At 42.7% G+C, this 12,848-nt stretch overlaps 1 protein-coding gene across 1 annotated transcript in view; it reads left to right on the plus strand.

Moving 5' to 3' along the window:
* MAP3K9 (mitogen-activated protein kinase kinase kinase 9) overlaps positions 1 to 12,848 on the plus strand; it is a 31,019-nt gene that overhangs the window by 12,384 nt on the left and 5,787 nt on the right. The window contains exons 4-8 of the mRNA XM_056851020.1: positions 3,717 to 3,865; positions 4,978 to 5,153; positions 7,485 to 7,725; positions 8,405 to 8,527; positions 9,200 to 9,353. Of these exons, the coding sequence (XP_056706998.1) occupies positions 3,717 to 3,865; positions 4,978 to 5,153; positions 7,485 to 7,725; positions 8,405 to 8,527; positions 9,200 to 9,353 (843 nt within the window). The remainder of the gene's footprint in view (positions 1 to 3,716; positions 3,866 to 4,977; positions 5,154 to 7,484; positions 7,726 to 8,404; positions 8,528 to 9,199; positions 9,354 to 12,848) is intronic.

Raw genomic sequence — 12,848 nt, forward strand, 5'->3', positions numbered from 1 at the left:
ATTTTTGTTTTTGTCAAAGATGAATCTAAGTTATAACAAACTTACAAAACCACAAAAAGTTCTTAAGAATATATCAGTGTCCTGGTTATATTTCAAGTATATTTATACTAAGAACATAAGAAAAGCCATGCTGGATCAGACCAAGGCCCATCAAGTCCAGCAGTCTGTTCATACAGTGACCAACCAGGTGCCTCTAGCAAGCCCACAAACAAGATGACTGTAGCAGCATCCTGCCTGTGTTTCACAGCACCTAATATAATGGGCATGCTTCTCTGATACTGTAGAGTACTGTAATTTAACTATGACTCAGTTCATACTGGCATTTATATGTAACAGCCACGTACCTGGTTAACTTCTGGGCTTGTGCCTTTCCTCCATCCTCTGGCTGAGACTGAAGGCTCCAGTTAGTTGTGACATCCAATTGCAGGTGCCTTAATAAACTTAGGTTAGTTTACTTTCAGTAATCAGAATCCTTAAGCACAGCTACAAGAACATTAGTTTCAGTTTATTAAAACACCCATGTCCTGATGCCACAGCTAATTGGAGCTAGTTGAAGACTCTTTGGCCTTGGTATGCTGTGGAAGAGTGAAGAGGTTGCATGTACGCAGTAATTTGCCGTATGTATGCTCATCATAACGACCTCCATTTTATGTTTTTTTATCTGAATTGCTGATGACATTCATGCATGCTATTGTTTACAGGTCTTTTGGAAAGATTCTGAAGGACCCTCAGGAACTTCTGCAGATACCTCCTGCCAAATTATTCTCAGTCTAAAGTAATTCTAGAAGTTGATTTATTCTATGGATTTCTAGGAGCCAGTTTTACCAGTCCCTGTGCACACTTGTGTCACACATAAGCAGAATACTTTGTTAGGTTGCTGATGTTTCTAGCGGATGGGAAGGGAAGGACAAAGCCATCTTCAGTAGAGAATGGTAGACTATATGGCAAGGATTCTTGTAGGTTATCCGGGCTGTGTAACCGTGGTCTTGGTATTTTCTTTCCTGATGTTTCGCCAGCAGCTGTGGCAGGCATCTTCCTCTGAAGATGCCTGCCACAGCTGCTGGCGAAACGTCAGGAAAGAAAATACCAAGACCACGGTTACACAGCCCGGATAACCTACAAGAACCAATGAACTCTGACCGTGAAAGCCTTCGACAATCTTCCTCTGAAGATGCCTGCCAGAGCTGCTGGCGAAACATCAGGAAAGAAAATACCAAGACCACGGTTACACAGCTCAGATAACCTACAAGAACCAATGAACTCTGACCGTGAAAGCCTTCAACAATATATGGCAAGGAGTTTGTTTTAAGAAATGAACAGTGTCACGTCTTAATTTTGGCAAGACTTTCTCAAGTAGAGCTGGTGGGGATAAATGTGGCTGTGATTGTTTGGCCATATATAGATTAGCTTATTTGTGTGTTGAATAGGGCACACTTGATTGGTGCAGAACATCTTGCATTGCATGTTGAGGACTTGCACTTGTGGTGATTCTGCAAAGTCCTTGTGTGTTGAAAAACCCTGTCATTATATTCTCAAGCAAATAACACCTCTTCCATTTTGAGTGTGTTATCTTTGAATACTGTTCACACTTCATTGTGAACAGGTTGCATCTCCTTTCATGTCTTATTCTTGGTACAGAATTGAAGAGTGCCTGAAGAGAACCATATACACACTGGTCAGAATGTAATAATCTTATTCTTGACAAGTACTACATAAGCTATTTTCTTAGGATGAGTTGGAGAGTCTATAACCTTTTGTTTTGTGTATCTATTTGGGAGTGTATAAGGGGAAAGTAATTTGATTGTACTCTTATTAGGAGGAGGCATACTTGGAGAAACCTACTTCCATGCAGCCCTGTTTCTGAAATGTGGGCTTCATTGAACCATGGAGCAAAACATCCCCATCATGATGGGATTTTTCTGCCATGTATGTCCTACTCCAATGACTGTCAGGGATTTGTGAATTGATATATTAAATCATGCAATTTCCATAAGCTTTTCAAAAGTGCAGAGGCCTTTTATCCTGCCACTTTAGGAACTAAATAATTTGGCTTATATCCTCACTATACCAATACCAATCATCTGAAAGAGCTACTCATAAGGAGTGCAGTAGTTCTTAGAAGCTGAGTACTATCAGTATTGATCAGCAGTGCTTGGGACTAATAATGGCAGTTTGTCCTCTTTATCTCTTTGCGTTTCCTCTTTTGGACTGCTGTGTCATATGACGTATGATGGGTCTCTTGAATTTTCTCAAATATAACATGTGGCTCAAGCAAAGATGTAGGGCATAAATTTTCTAGTGGTGTTTTTAAATGGCAAAATTTCGTTTCTGCATAAAACAATCAAATTATTTCCCTGCTAAGTTTTGTTGCTATATCTTCAGAAGCAAGAGATCCTGAGAATCAATCACAAGCAAAATCAGTGAAGAAGAGGGAGTGTGATAAGTTGCCCTTGCCCGTAGACTCACTGGTAAAACATCATTTAGTGAAAGAACATAGTTAAGATAGTTCTGAATCAGATTTGCCTCAGTTTGATAAGGAACTAGCAATTAATGCTCTGGAAAGTGACAGTGAAATTTGGATGTCCTTGTGACCTCCATAGAAGAGAATTAATTCTGTTGAAATAGAAGAGAATTAATTCTGTTGAAATAGAAGAGAATTAATTCTGTTGAAACAGTGTACAAACACACCCAAAGTATATTACACACAGATCTTTGTGTGCTAAACTTAGTGTGTCAGCAGTCTTCCATGTATTTGGATTTTTCTAAGGGAAGTACGTGCTGTATCAACAGCACATTCCCACAGTCTCAATGGCTTCCACTCCCAAAATGACCTCTGAAATTCTACTCATGGCAGAATCTCCTTTTCCCTGGGAGCAAGATTTCAGGAGCTATACTCCACAGGCAGAAGTCCTTGTACCCACAGAAATGCAGTGCTGGATCCCCCCCAACTCTTGCAAGTATTATTCCAACAAAAGGAACTTATAAATAAAGGTTTGAATTTTTTAAAATATAGTTGTGAGCTTGGGGAAGCTCCACTCTGTAGCAGCTTCAGAGGATACAGCCAGAGCCTGTGGTGGATTGTCCATGAACCTACCCACTAATGTAGCAGAGCTTACCTCATCATAAGTCCCCAACTACTGTTTAGTTCAGATACCTGGCGTATCCTTCCTGGGGAGGTTACCATGTGTTGCCTCACATTGGGGTTCCTGTCCTTGTAAATGGGCTGCCAGAATTAGATATATCAATGTGCTTCTAGATATTTTCATGTTTGTTTTTACTGCTCTTAAATTAGTGCCCTTCTTAAAATTATGGATATGTGATTTCAGAAACTTATGCTGAGAATGTGTGACCATCAGTAATTTATGCGTATTGTAGTGTTCAAAGTAGAACCATTAGTGCTCTTGCTGGTAAGCATAACACTCTTAATTGTGCTGTGAAGGAGATTATGCTACTATCTACTTTTTGTGTGAAACAACTAACCAATGTTTCATCAAAAGTATATGTGACCAAATCCACCCACTTTTCCTGCTGATGTTCTTTCTCACGTTTGGGTTGCATAATCCAAAAATGTTGATTGTTCTTGGGCAGAAACAAATGATAACTTTGACTTCTGAAAGTGTTGCTTTTAGCCTACACTTGTGGATTTAGGAAACAGTTAGTATTAAGAGATGGCTTATAGAATTTACAAAAGCTGAAGCCGGTGTTTTTTTAAACAGCTATGGTGTGTTATTATGGGAATTGCTAACTGGAGAAGTACCGTTTCGAGGAATTGATGGCCTAGCAGTTGCATATGGTGTTGCCATGAATAAACTTGCCCTTCCCATTCCTTCAACGTGCCCAGAACCTTTTGCCAGACTGATGGAAGGTAAGAGTTAACCAAACTTAACAAAGTTGCTTATGCTGTTCTTGCTTTGAGAATGCAGTGCTGACAGTGCTGACTCTACAAATAAACCACTTTGCTTCCCTGGTCCTCAACTGGGCCAGGTGGTCTGCCTGCCACTTTGTCCACTTTTAGAGGCATATGAACTATGCTGTAACCTCAGACTGCTAAGCTAGATATGCCTACCAATCACTATATGACAATCTCTAGAAGAAAAAACGGTGCCAAAAATCCTTATGAGATATATTCATGGTAGTTCCTTCTGATCTGTCAAAGATTACACAGAAATGCAGACCAAAATTCTCAGACTTCAAGAGATCTGTCTGTCTACTCACTGCCTGTAAGTGGTAAGCAACAGAAGAGAACCAAGGGAAAAAATCATATACTGCAGAAAAAGTCTCTGCCCTATGCTTCTTTTTTGTGTGGATGGGGTGCATTTAGATTGTTGTCTTGCTTAATTAAGCAGGCGAGAAGCTGCAGGGACTGTGAGAAGGAGGATAAGCAAAGCAGAGATAGTGCAGGGGAGTATTTAGAAATTTATAATTTAGAAAGGTGAACATATGGCAGTTTGATACTGGAAATCTGTGAAAGTGTGGTAACCATGCAAGAAAGTCCTAGAGGTGGGTGTGTATGGGTACCTTAACAGTGCAAATCTGCCTAGTCATAATAAAGGTCTTTCGAAGGTCAGGGGAAGACCCCATGATAGCACAAGGGACTGCAGTTAGAAGTGATAATTGGCTGTGTATGTACAGAAAGGATCTTGGATCATTGTGCTGATCATTAAATCTAAATGCTAAAATTTGTTCTTTCTAGTAAGATTTGCAGTTAGTATATTATTAAAAATACAAATCTATTAGTCCCTATAAATTGGATAACTTGGGACCCTATTGCATAGAAGTAAAACTCTATTGGAAAATGTTATTTCTCAGTCTGAGGCGGAGGGCCTCCTAAACAAGAAGAGAAGGTTGCTAAGTGATGTGTAATCCATATGAGTTAAGTGGTAGATGGAGGATTATATAAAATGGTGGTAATTGAGAGAGTGAAGATGGTTTAATGTTTTCTGATTTAAAATGCTTGCCTCTCTTGATCCTATTCAGATTGTTGGAATGCTGATCCTCACTCCAGGCCATCTTTTGCCAACATTTTGAACCAGCTTACTAACATAGAAGAGTCTGGTTTTTTTGAAATGCCAAAGGACTCCTTCCATTCCCTGCAAGAAGACTGGAAACTTGAGATCCAGGAGATGTTTGATCAACTCCGAGCCAAAGAAAAGGTAAGCAGGCCTGAATTTTTAGTACATGCTCTTAGAATATAATCTCCTAGCTCATCTTCTAATTGTGCTAGAAACAGTGTAACAGTTTGCATAGACATAGATGACAAATGCATTTTACTGGTATTTTAATAATATGCTGGCTCAAGTGCAGTGAAGAACAAAAGGTGATTTTCAAAACTTCATCTACAGTTCTAATAGCTGCTTAAAAGCTCAAGAAGTTCTTTACTTCTCCCACCGGTCTTGTCTTCTGATTTTTCATTAAAAGGAGATTGAAGCTGTGGGGGTTTAGTAGCCTCCATGTATTTATTTTGTAAATCGAGTCTTGCTGATTTGGGGTCTATTTAGCCCACTGCTGCCCTTTCTGGTAAGGCTTATTCAGTAGGTAGCTCATCTGATGCATTTGCACCTCCGTTCATTTTGTGATCTTTGCCACTCAGTGATCTTTACCATATTACTACTGTGGGAGGTAGTGCTATGCATAAAAGGCATATGCTTCAAAATATGGTCTTGTCTGGTTCCAACTTTTGATCCCAGTGAAATTGGGATTCAGCATCCTGTTTCACACAGTAGCCAGTCAGTTGCCCTGGAGTGCCAACCAACAGGGCCAACAGGCTGTGGCCTTCCCTTGATGTTGCCTCCTGGCACTGGTATGCAGAGGTTTACTGGCTCTGAATGTGGAGGTTCTCTTTACTAACTAGTCATTTCCTGTCTCCCGCACTGGAAAACCTAGAACTCAGTTTGAGTGCTTCCCGAGCTACATCTACGACAGGAAGAATATAACAAACATAGAACATCAACAAGAAAAATAACGAGAACTGGTGGAAACACTATTATAACATAGAAAGGTTTTGGATGACAGGGAAGAAGCAACTGATTTGGGGTAGGATTATGCGTGTCAGCTGTCTTCTTTGAGACGATTATTGGTTGGTGATAAGGCTGCCTTTTCCCTGTCCCACAGATTGCTTGACATAGTACCCTTCTCTCTCATCTTATTTTTTTTGGGGGGGGGGGCTGAGCAAGATGCCCTCTTTCACCTCAGAGCAGAAGGAACCCTCACAGTGAGTATCCAAGGTTTCATTCTCTCTGAGGAGGAGCATTTTGAATATGGGGCCTCCAATAGTGGTGTCCCTCAGCCTAGATGGGTATTATTCAACAACCACCAACTGTTGTGGCACCCTGGGCCCAAAGGCAGCATTGTCTGAGGAGGAGTTGAGCTTGTAGTGCCTGACAAAAGTTGATATGGAGGACCATGTGGCTGCCATATATATTTCTTCCAACGAGGCTTGATGGTCAAATGCTGCATTGGAAGCTGCACTTCGTACTGAGTGCGCTGTGGTGCCTGGCGGAATTGGAATGCTGCTGGCCTTGTAGGCCTGGCAAATACAACATCTGATGTTGTAGCTGATTACTGACCTGGACATCAAACTGAGCTGTAGGGTTTCCCGTCGGGAGACTGAAAATTACTAGTTAGCCCTGCCTCTCTGAGCCAGTGGGAATAACCCAGATTCAAGATAAGCTTCTTACCTCAGAGCAGAAGGAACTCTCACAGTGAGTATCCAAGGTTCCTTTCTATGACCCTTCTAATAGTGCAATGATATGATGATACAATAGTGCAATGATATGATGATACATACATTATGATGATAGTGGCTTTAGTACTCATCAACCCATTTTAAAGGATAAAAATGAAAGTACACAGAACAGGAAAAATTACTAGCCCATAAGAGTTGATCACATTAGGAAGGAACAGGTTGGGGTGTAAGATGATGTTCCTAGAGTGTTAATATGAAAGCGTATTCTCTTTATGCAGTGTAAATTAACTCACGAAACTGCTGGTATGCAGTTTGTGGAAATTAATATTGTTAACTGAGTTTGTGAAACTAAGAGATAAATGCAACAGCAGTCTGATTCCTGCTCAGTGACCTTAAAGCTGTATGTAAGCTATAAGGAAATAATTGCTTCAAATTTTCCATCTGGCTGTGTTTCCTTTGAAGATTAGGATATTTTCTGCTACTAGAAATAGAATACGTTTCAACCCACTATAGTATATCTAGGAAGAAACACATCTACTCTAATTCATTGTTTCTCATTTTTAATTTTATGCTGAGATAAGATTGGTACTCATAACTGAACTTCCAGATGACCCAAATCCTTTGCGTAGATCAATTTAGCAGCATAGGAAGTTACAGTACAAGGGTTTGCTAACCTCTACAGTGTACTTTGGTTGAAGACAATGCCCACTTCTCTGCTTTTTATTCAAGAGCCTTAAAATGAAAGAGGTGGCGCAGCTGTAACAATTCAAGTATTGGATGCTGTCTGTCTTTGTTTCAGGAGCTGCGAACGTGGGAGGAGGAGCTAACAAGAGCGGCGGTCCAGCAAAAGAACCATGAGCAGCTGCTGCGGCAGCGGGAGCAGGAGCTAGCAGAGCGAGAGATTAACATCTTGGAAAGGGAGCTCAACATAATCATCCACCAACTGTGCCAGGATAAGCCACTTGTGAAAAAACGTATGGGCAAGTTCAGGAAGAACCGTCTCAAGTTGAAGGATGGCAATCGCATCAGTCTCCCTTCTGGTGGGTGCTGTTGTAGTGGTGCAAAGCGGAGCTGCCTGTTCCTCCTCAGAGTTGTACATATAAAACATGCTGTATGAAATCCTGATTGCCTTTGGCACTAAGAAATTAAGATAATTGTTTACCATTTTAACCCAAGCCATTTCTTAGAGGAAGAGAGTCTGTGAAATATGCTTCGCAGAAAACCAGCAGTCATAGAGTGAAGCTAGGAAGCGGAAATACTTAGAGCAGAGGGTTTTTAGAAACTGGGTGGGGCTATGTGAGACTCTTGCCCAGCAGGGCTTCTGATTGGCCACTGGAGATGTGATTGGCTGGGCAGAGTCAAACAATGCTGTTTCAGATGCAGCTGCCACCACGATGTTAGCTTCATTCTCTCACTCCCCTTTCCCAGTGTTTTTTAAAAGATTGCCCCTCTTTTCCCCTGCAGTTGGACTTCCTCGTGTATGTGGCTCCGCCTCCTGTGGCAGCCATTTTCTGGTTGGCACCACCTCCGGTGACAGTTATTTGTGCCCCCCACCCTGTGTCAGAATTCCAAAGGTGCCCACAGGCTCAAAAAGGTTGGGGACCACTGAGTAATGCTTAGCCATTGTAAAAAGGTATTCTGATAGATTAGCAGATGAGGCCATAGGTCTTTGTCTTATTTCACTAATGTGTGTACTTATCAAGATTTTTTTTTTGACAGATTTCCAGCACAAATTTACTGTACAGGCATCTCCGACCATGGATAAAAGGAAGAGTTTGATCAGTAGCTGCTCCAGCCCTCCTGCCAGTCCTACCATCATTCCCAGGCTTAGGGCCATCCAGCGTAAGCAGTTTAGCACTTCAATAAAGATGTATCAACAGAACCCATTGCTTATAAGTGTGTGGACTTGTTTATTAAGGGTTTGTTTAGGACAAGTTTCCACAATACATCTTATATGAACAAATTGTGATAATTTTTTGGGTGGCTTATAGCACTTGGTTTTTTGGGAGGCTTGCATTTTCTGTCTACTATTAGTGTTTGTCTTTTAAGTAGGGGTGTGCATTCGTATATGCCAAACTAAAAAAAGGTGCCATTGGACTGGAGCTGGAAAAAAGCCGAATCCATTTTCCCTCCATTTCCCCTCTATTCACCCATTTTTCCTCCCTACTGTGCAAGTTTGGTGCCACTATATCTCTAAGAAGCTGCCACACACCCTCATATGCATTCCCCATTGAAAATAATAGTTGCAAACTACGGAACCACACATTTGAACCCCAAATTGGTCATGTCATACCCCAAAATAAGCAATCACTCGAAGCCCAGATCCAAAACTGTAGCATAATTTTCTTGTTGCACATCCCTAATCAGCACATCTTATAGCAGTGAATTCCATAAATTATGTGTACAGTGCAAGGAAAAAGTTTTTTTTCCATCCAACAAAGAAATGCCTGCTACAAAACTGCTGGATATAAAAGCACATTTTTTACATCTCTGATTCTTCTCTTTCTTCCCCAGTGACACCCAGTGAGAGCAACAAAACATGGGGACGAAACTCAATATTCCAGAAGGAAGAGGAAGGAGAAGAAGAAAGGAGAGGCCCGAAGAAGAAAGGTCGCACATGGGGACCAAGTTCACTTTGTCAGAAGGAGTCAGCAACAGGCGAGGATGGGTATGAGGCATGCTGTAGATAAATATTTTATTAGTAGTACTGACATTTGTTTTAAAATTCCTTGGTGGGCTCAGCAGTTGTTTTGCTCTTGTCACCAGTTAAGAGGCAAGTTCTTAAAACATACCTTGGACGGCTGTGTCAAAAAACATGGTTGTCTCTTTTCTCACAGACATGCCATGCTGCCCACTGATACCTTTCATGGTGCCCACCAAGTGTTCTCAGAAAGTGGGTGCAGCCAGGTGGGGGTTTTGCCCAACATGGCTTCTGAATGGCCAATGAAGATTTGACTGGCTATGCAGATTAAAATAACATTGCTGCAGCAGCAGCTGCCACCTCATTATTGCTTTTATTCTCTCTCACTCCTTTTCCCCAGTGTGTTTTTAAAATTACCCCACTTCTCCCCTTGCACTTGGACTTCCTCTGTGTGTGTGTGTGTGTGTGTGTGTGTGTGGCTTTGCCTCCCATGGCAGCAGTTTTATGGTTGTGCCCACCAACTTGTGTCAAAATTCCAAAAGTGCCCACAGGCTTTAAAAGGTTTGGGGACCCTTGGTATAGAGGATCATGCTAGTTCCTTTTCCTCATCCATCATCCGATAGTGTGGCACTTTTAGGCTTTCTTTTTGGCCTGAGATGGCAGCTCAGCCTGTGAAGAAGCAACCTTAACCATTTCTCTTCCCCTCAGGGCCAGTGCCTCCGTAACTTGACACTGCCACTCGATTAAGGTTGCAATGGGTTTGGAACATCCCCAGTCTGTGTTAGCGACTCTTGTGTGCATTGGGAAGGAATGAGCAGTCCTGTGGCCCATTTCCTATCTGTTAATCCTATTTAAAGGCCAGAATAAGGTCTCTACTCGCCCTTGAGAAAAATAGGTGCAGCAGTAGGAGGTCTCATCCAAAGCCCATGAGCACACACCCTTAAAAAACCTCAAATATTTGCCATTCTGTGAGAGCTTCTCATGGAAATGGGGAACCTTATTTTGGTCATTTTTAACCTCCTTCCCATAATTGGTCCCCAGGGCTGATAACAGTAAATTAAAGAGTTCCTAATAGGGCTGATCTGGATGGCCCAGGCTAGCCTGATCTCGTCAGATCTCAGAAGCTAAGCAGGGTCAGCCCTGGTTAATATTTGGATGGGAGACCACCAAGGAATACCAGGGTTGCTGTGCAGAGGAAGGCACTGGCAAACCACCTCTGTTAGTCTCTTGCCATGAAAACCCCTAAAAGGGGTCACCATAACTCGGCTGTGACTTGACGGCACTTACACACACACACACAACACTATGCACCATATTTTTTCTGTCCCACCAAATGGTGGGTGCCATATCATACTACAGGCCCACGATTATACCGTACTTTGGTTTCTCCTGCAGCCCAAGGATGCATGGATATTGGCTGCCAGCTCCATGAAATGTGGTAATAGATTACCACTCTTTTGGATGACCTGGGAGATCTTTGAGTACATGGCACACAGTGGAATGATGAAGATATAGAAGGCAGTCCCGGTACAAAACAGGCTGGCTGTGTTGCTCCATCAAAATCGCTAGTACAAGGACCTTAATCTTATCTATGGGGTTAGGCTGTCAACTGGCCATGAGTTGTCCTAGGAGGTCATTTGGGGGCTCAACAGAGTTTCTAGAGAATGTGATCCAGCCTGGCATTGAGGAGGAGATCAGTTCTGAGGCGTGAGATCAATTCTGAGTTCCACATTTCTGGTTTGCTGTAACACATGATGGGAGACAGATTCCGCAAATATTTGTGAGATTTTTTTTTCAGATCATGAGGAAGAGTTGTATCACAGGAATCACATTATAGCATGCTTTCCAAGTTGTGTCTGGTTCTAGGTACTGTTTCATGGACACCAATGTTAAGGGGTCTGGCCATACCCATGATGCAGAGATTTTCTGAGGTTCCCGTCTGCCAGCTGACCTCCAAGATTTTACCTTTAGGATGTTCTGAAGTGATCTGCTGTAGTCCCATGAACCCTGTGCTAACTTATGGGCTGCTGCCATGGCTCTTCACATGATCACTGAGAAGAACCACAGCTGTTCTCACAACTATGTAAGGATGCAAAGAGAACATTCAAGAGACTGAAGTCACATTAGAGCTCCCTTTGCATCCTCTTGGACCTAGAGGAGGACACTGCAAAAGGTCCTGTGTTGTCTCATAGCATTGTCCATAACAGCATGTTCTTAGCCCAAAGTCAGTTGATATTTAGTCTTCTTGGCCAGGAAGCAGTGGAGAGACAGGCAGCAACAGTGTTCCACTTGTCAGCCTGCAGCCAGAGCTCCGCATTTCTATTTATGGTGAGCAGCTGCTATGTTCCTCCAAATCCCTAGCCAAAGGTGGTAAGAAAGGGCCATAATATGCCACCTCTGGGAGACCTGGCTGCAGCAGACCCTGAACTGAACTTTCTCATACCAAATACGCCATGAACTAAACACAGTCATCAGTCTATGCACTTTTAGAATCAGAGTTGGAAGGGGCCATACAGGCCATCTAGTCCAACTCCCTGCTCAATGCAGGATCAGCCTAGAGCTGTTTGTCCAGCCTCTGCTTAAAGACTGCCAGTGAGGGGGAGCTCGCCACCTCCTTAGGTAGCTGATTCCACTGTCAAACAACTCTTACTGTAAAAGCTTTTTCCTAATATCCAGCTGGTACCTCTCTGCCTGCAAATTAAACCCATTATTCCAAGTCCTATCCTCTGTTGCCAACAGGAACAGCTCCCCTCCCTCCTCTTAAGTGACAGCCCTTCAGATACTTAAAGAGAGTAATCATGTCCCCCTTCAACCTCCTCTTCTCCAGGCTAAACATTCCCAACTGCCTCAGCCCTTCCTCATAGGGCTTGGCCTCCAGGCCCCTGACCATTTTTTATTCTCCAGTCTTACTGGCCTTGGCAGAATCCACACAAGTTCTTCCTTTCGTTTGCATGTAGTATTCCATTCCTGGTTGTTGTTGGGTTTTTTGTGAACTTTTAAAATGTCAACCATATGTCTGTCTCACTGGCAGAGAATGGGATCCTGGGCTTTTAACATGGGTATATAAGATGGTATGACTGGGGACCAACTCATGAGCAGAGTGCCTGTGTGGGAGAATGACACATTTGGAGGAGAGGAGTAATCTAGATACTGGTTCCAGGATCAAGCTGCTGGGTGGGACTGAAGGTTTGGCAGGGTGGGCATGAGCTGGGGAGCAGCCTGGCAGGAGATGGATGGTGGGTTGAAACTAGCACCCAACACAAACGTCAACCCCCACCCCCAAATCCAATCCAATCACCTTTTCTAAAACAGCACCGCTATCATGAACGTGTGTAGGAGCCCTCCCTCCTTCCCCAGCTGGGAGAATGGTGGTAAGATTCTTTTGATGCATTTATTTTAATTCTGTGAGAAAACAGTGTGGGGGGTCACGTCTGTAAAACTTCATTGTTATGTTTTGATGTTTATTCTGGAAGCAGAGAGCAAGAGGGTGCCTCAGTATCTTCTTAGCTGAGAGCAGCCCAG

Source organism: Euleptes europaea, chromosome 6 (assembly GCF_029931775.1).
Source record: "Euleptes europaea isolate rEulEur1 chromosome 6, rEulEur1.hap1, whole genome shotgun sequence".
Classification (NCBI taxonomy): Eukaryota; Metazoa; Chordata; class Lepidosauria; order Squamata; family Sphaerodactylidae; genus Euleptes; species Euleptes europaea.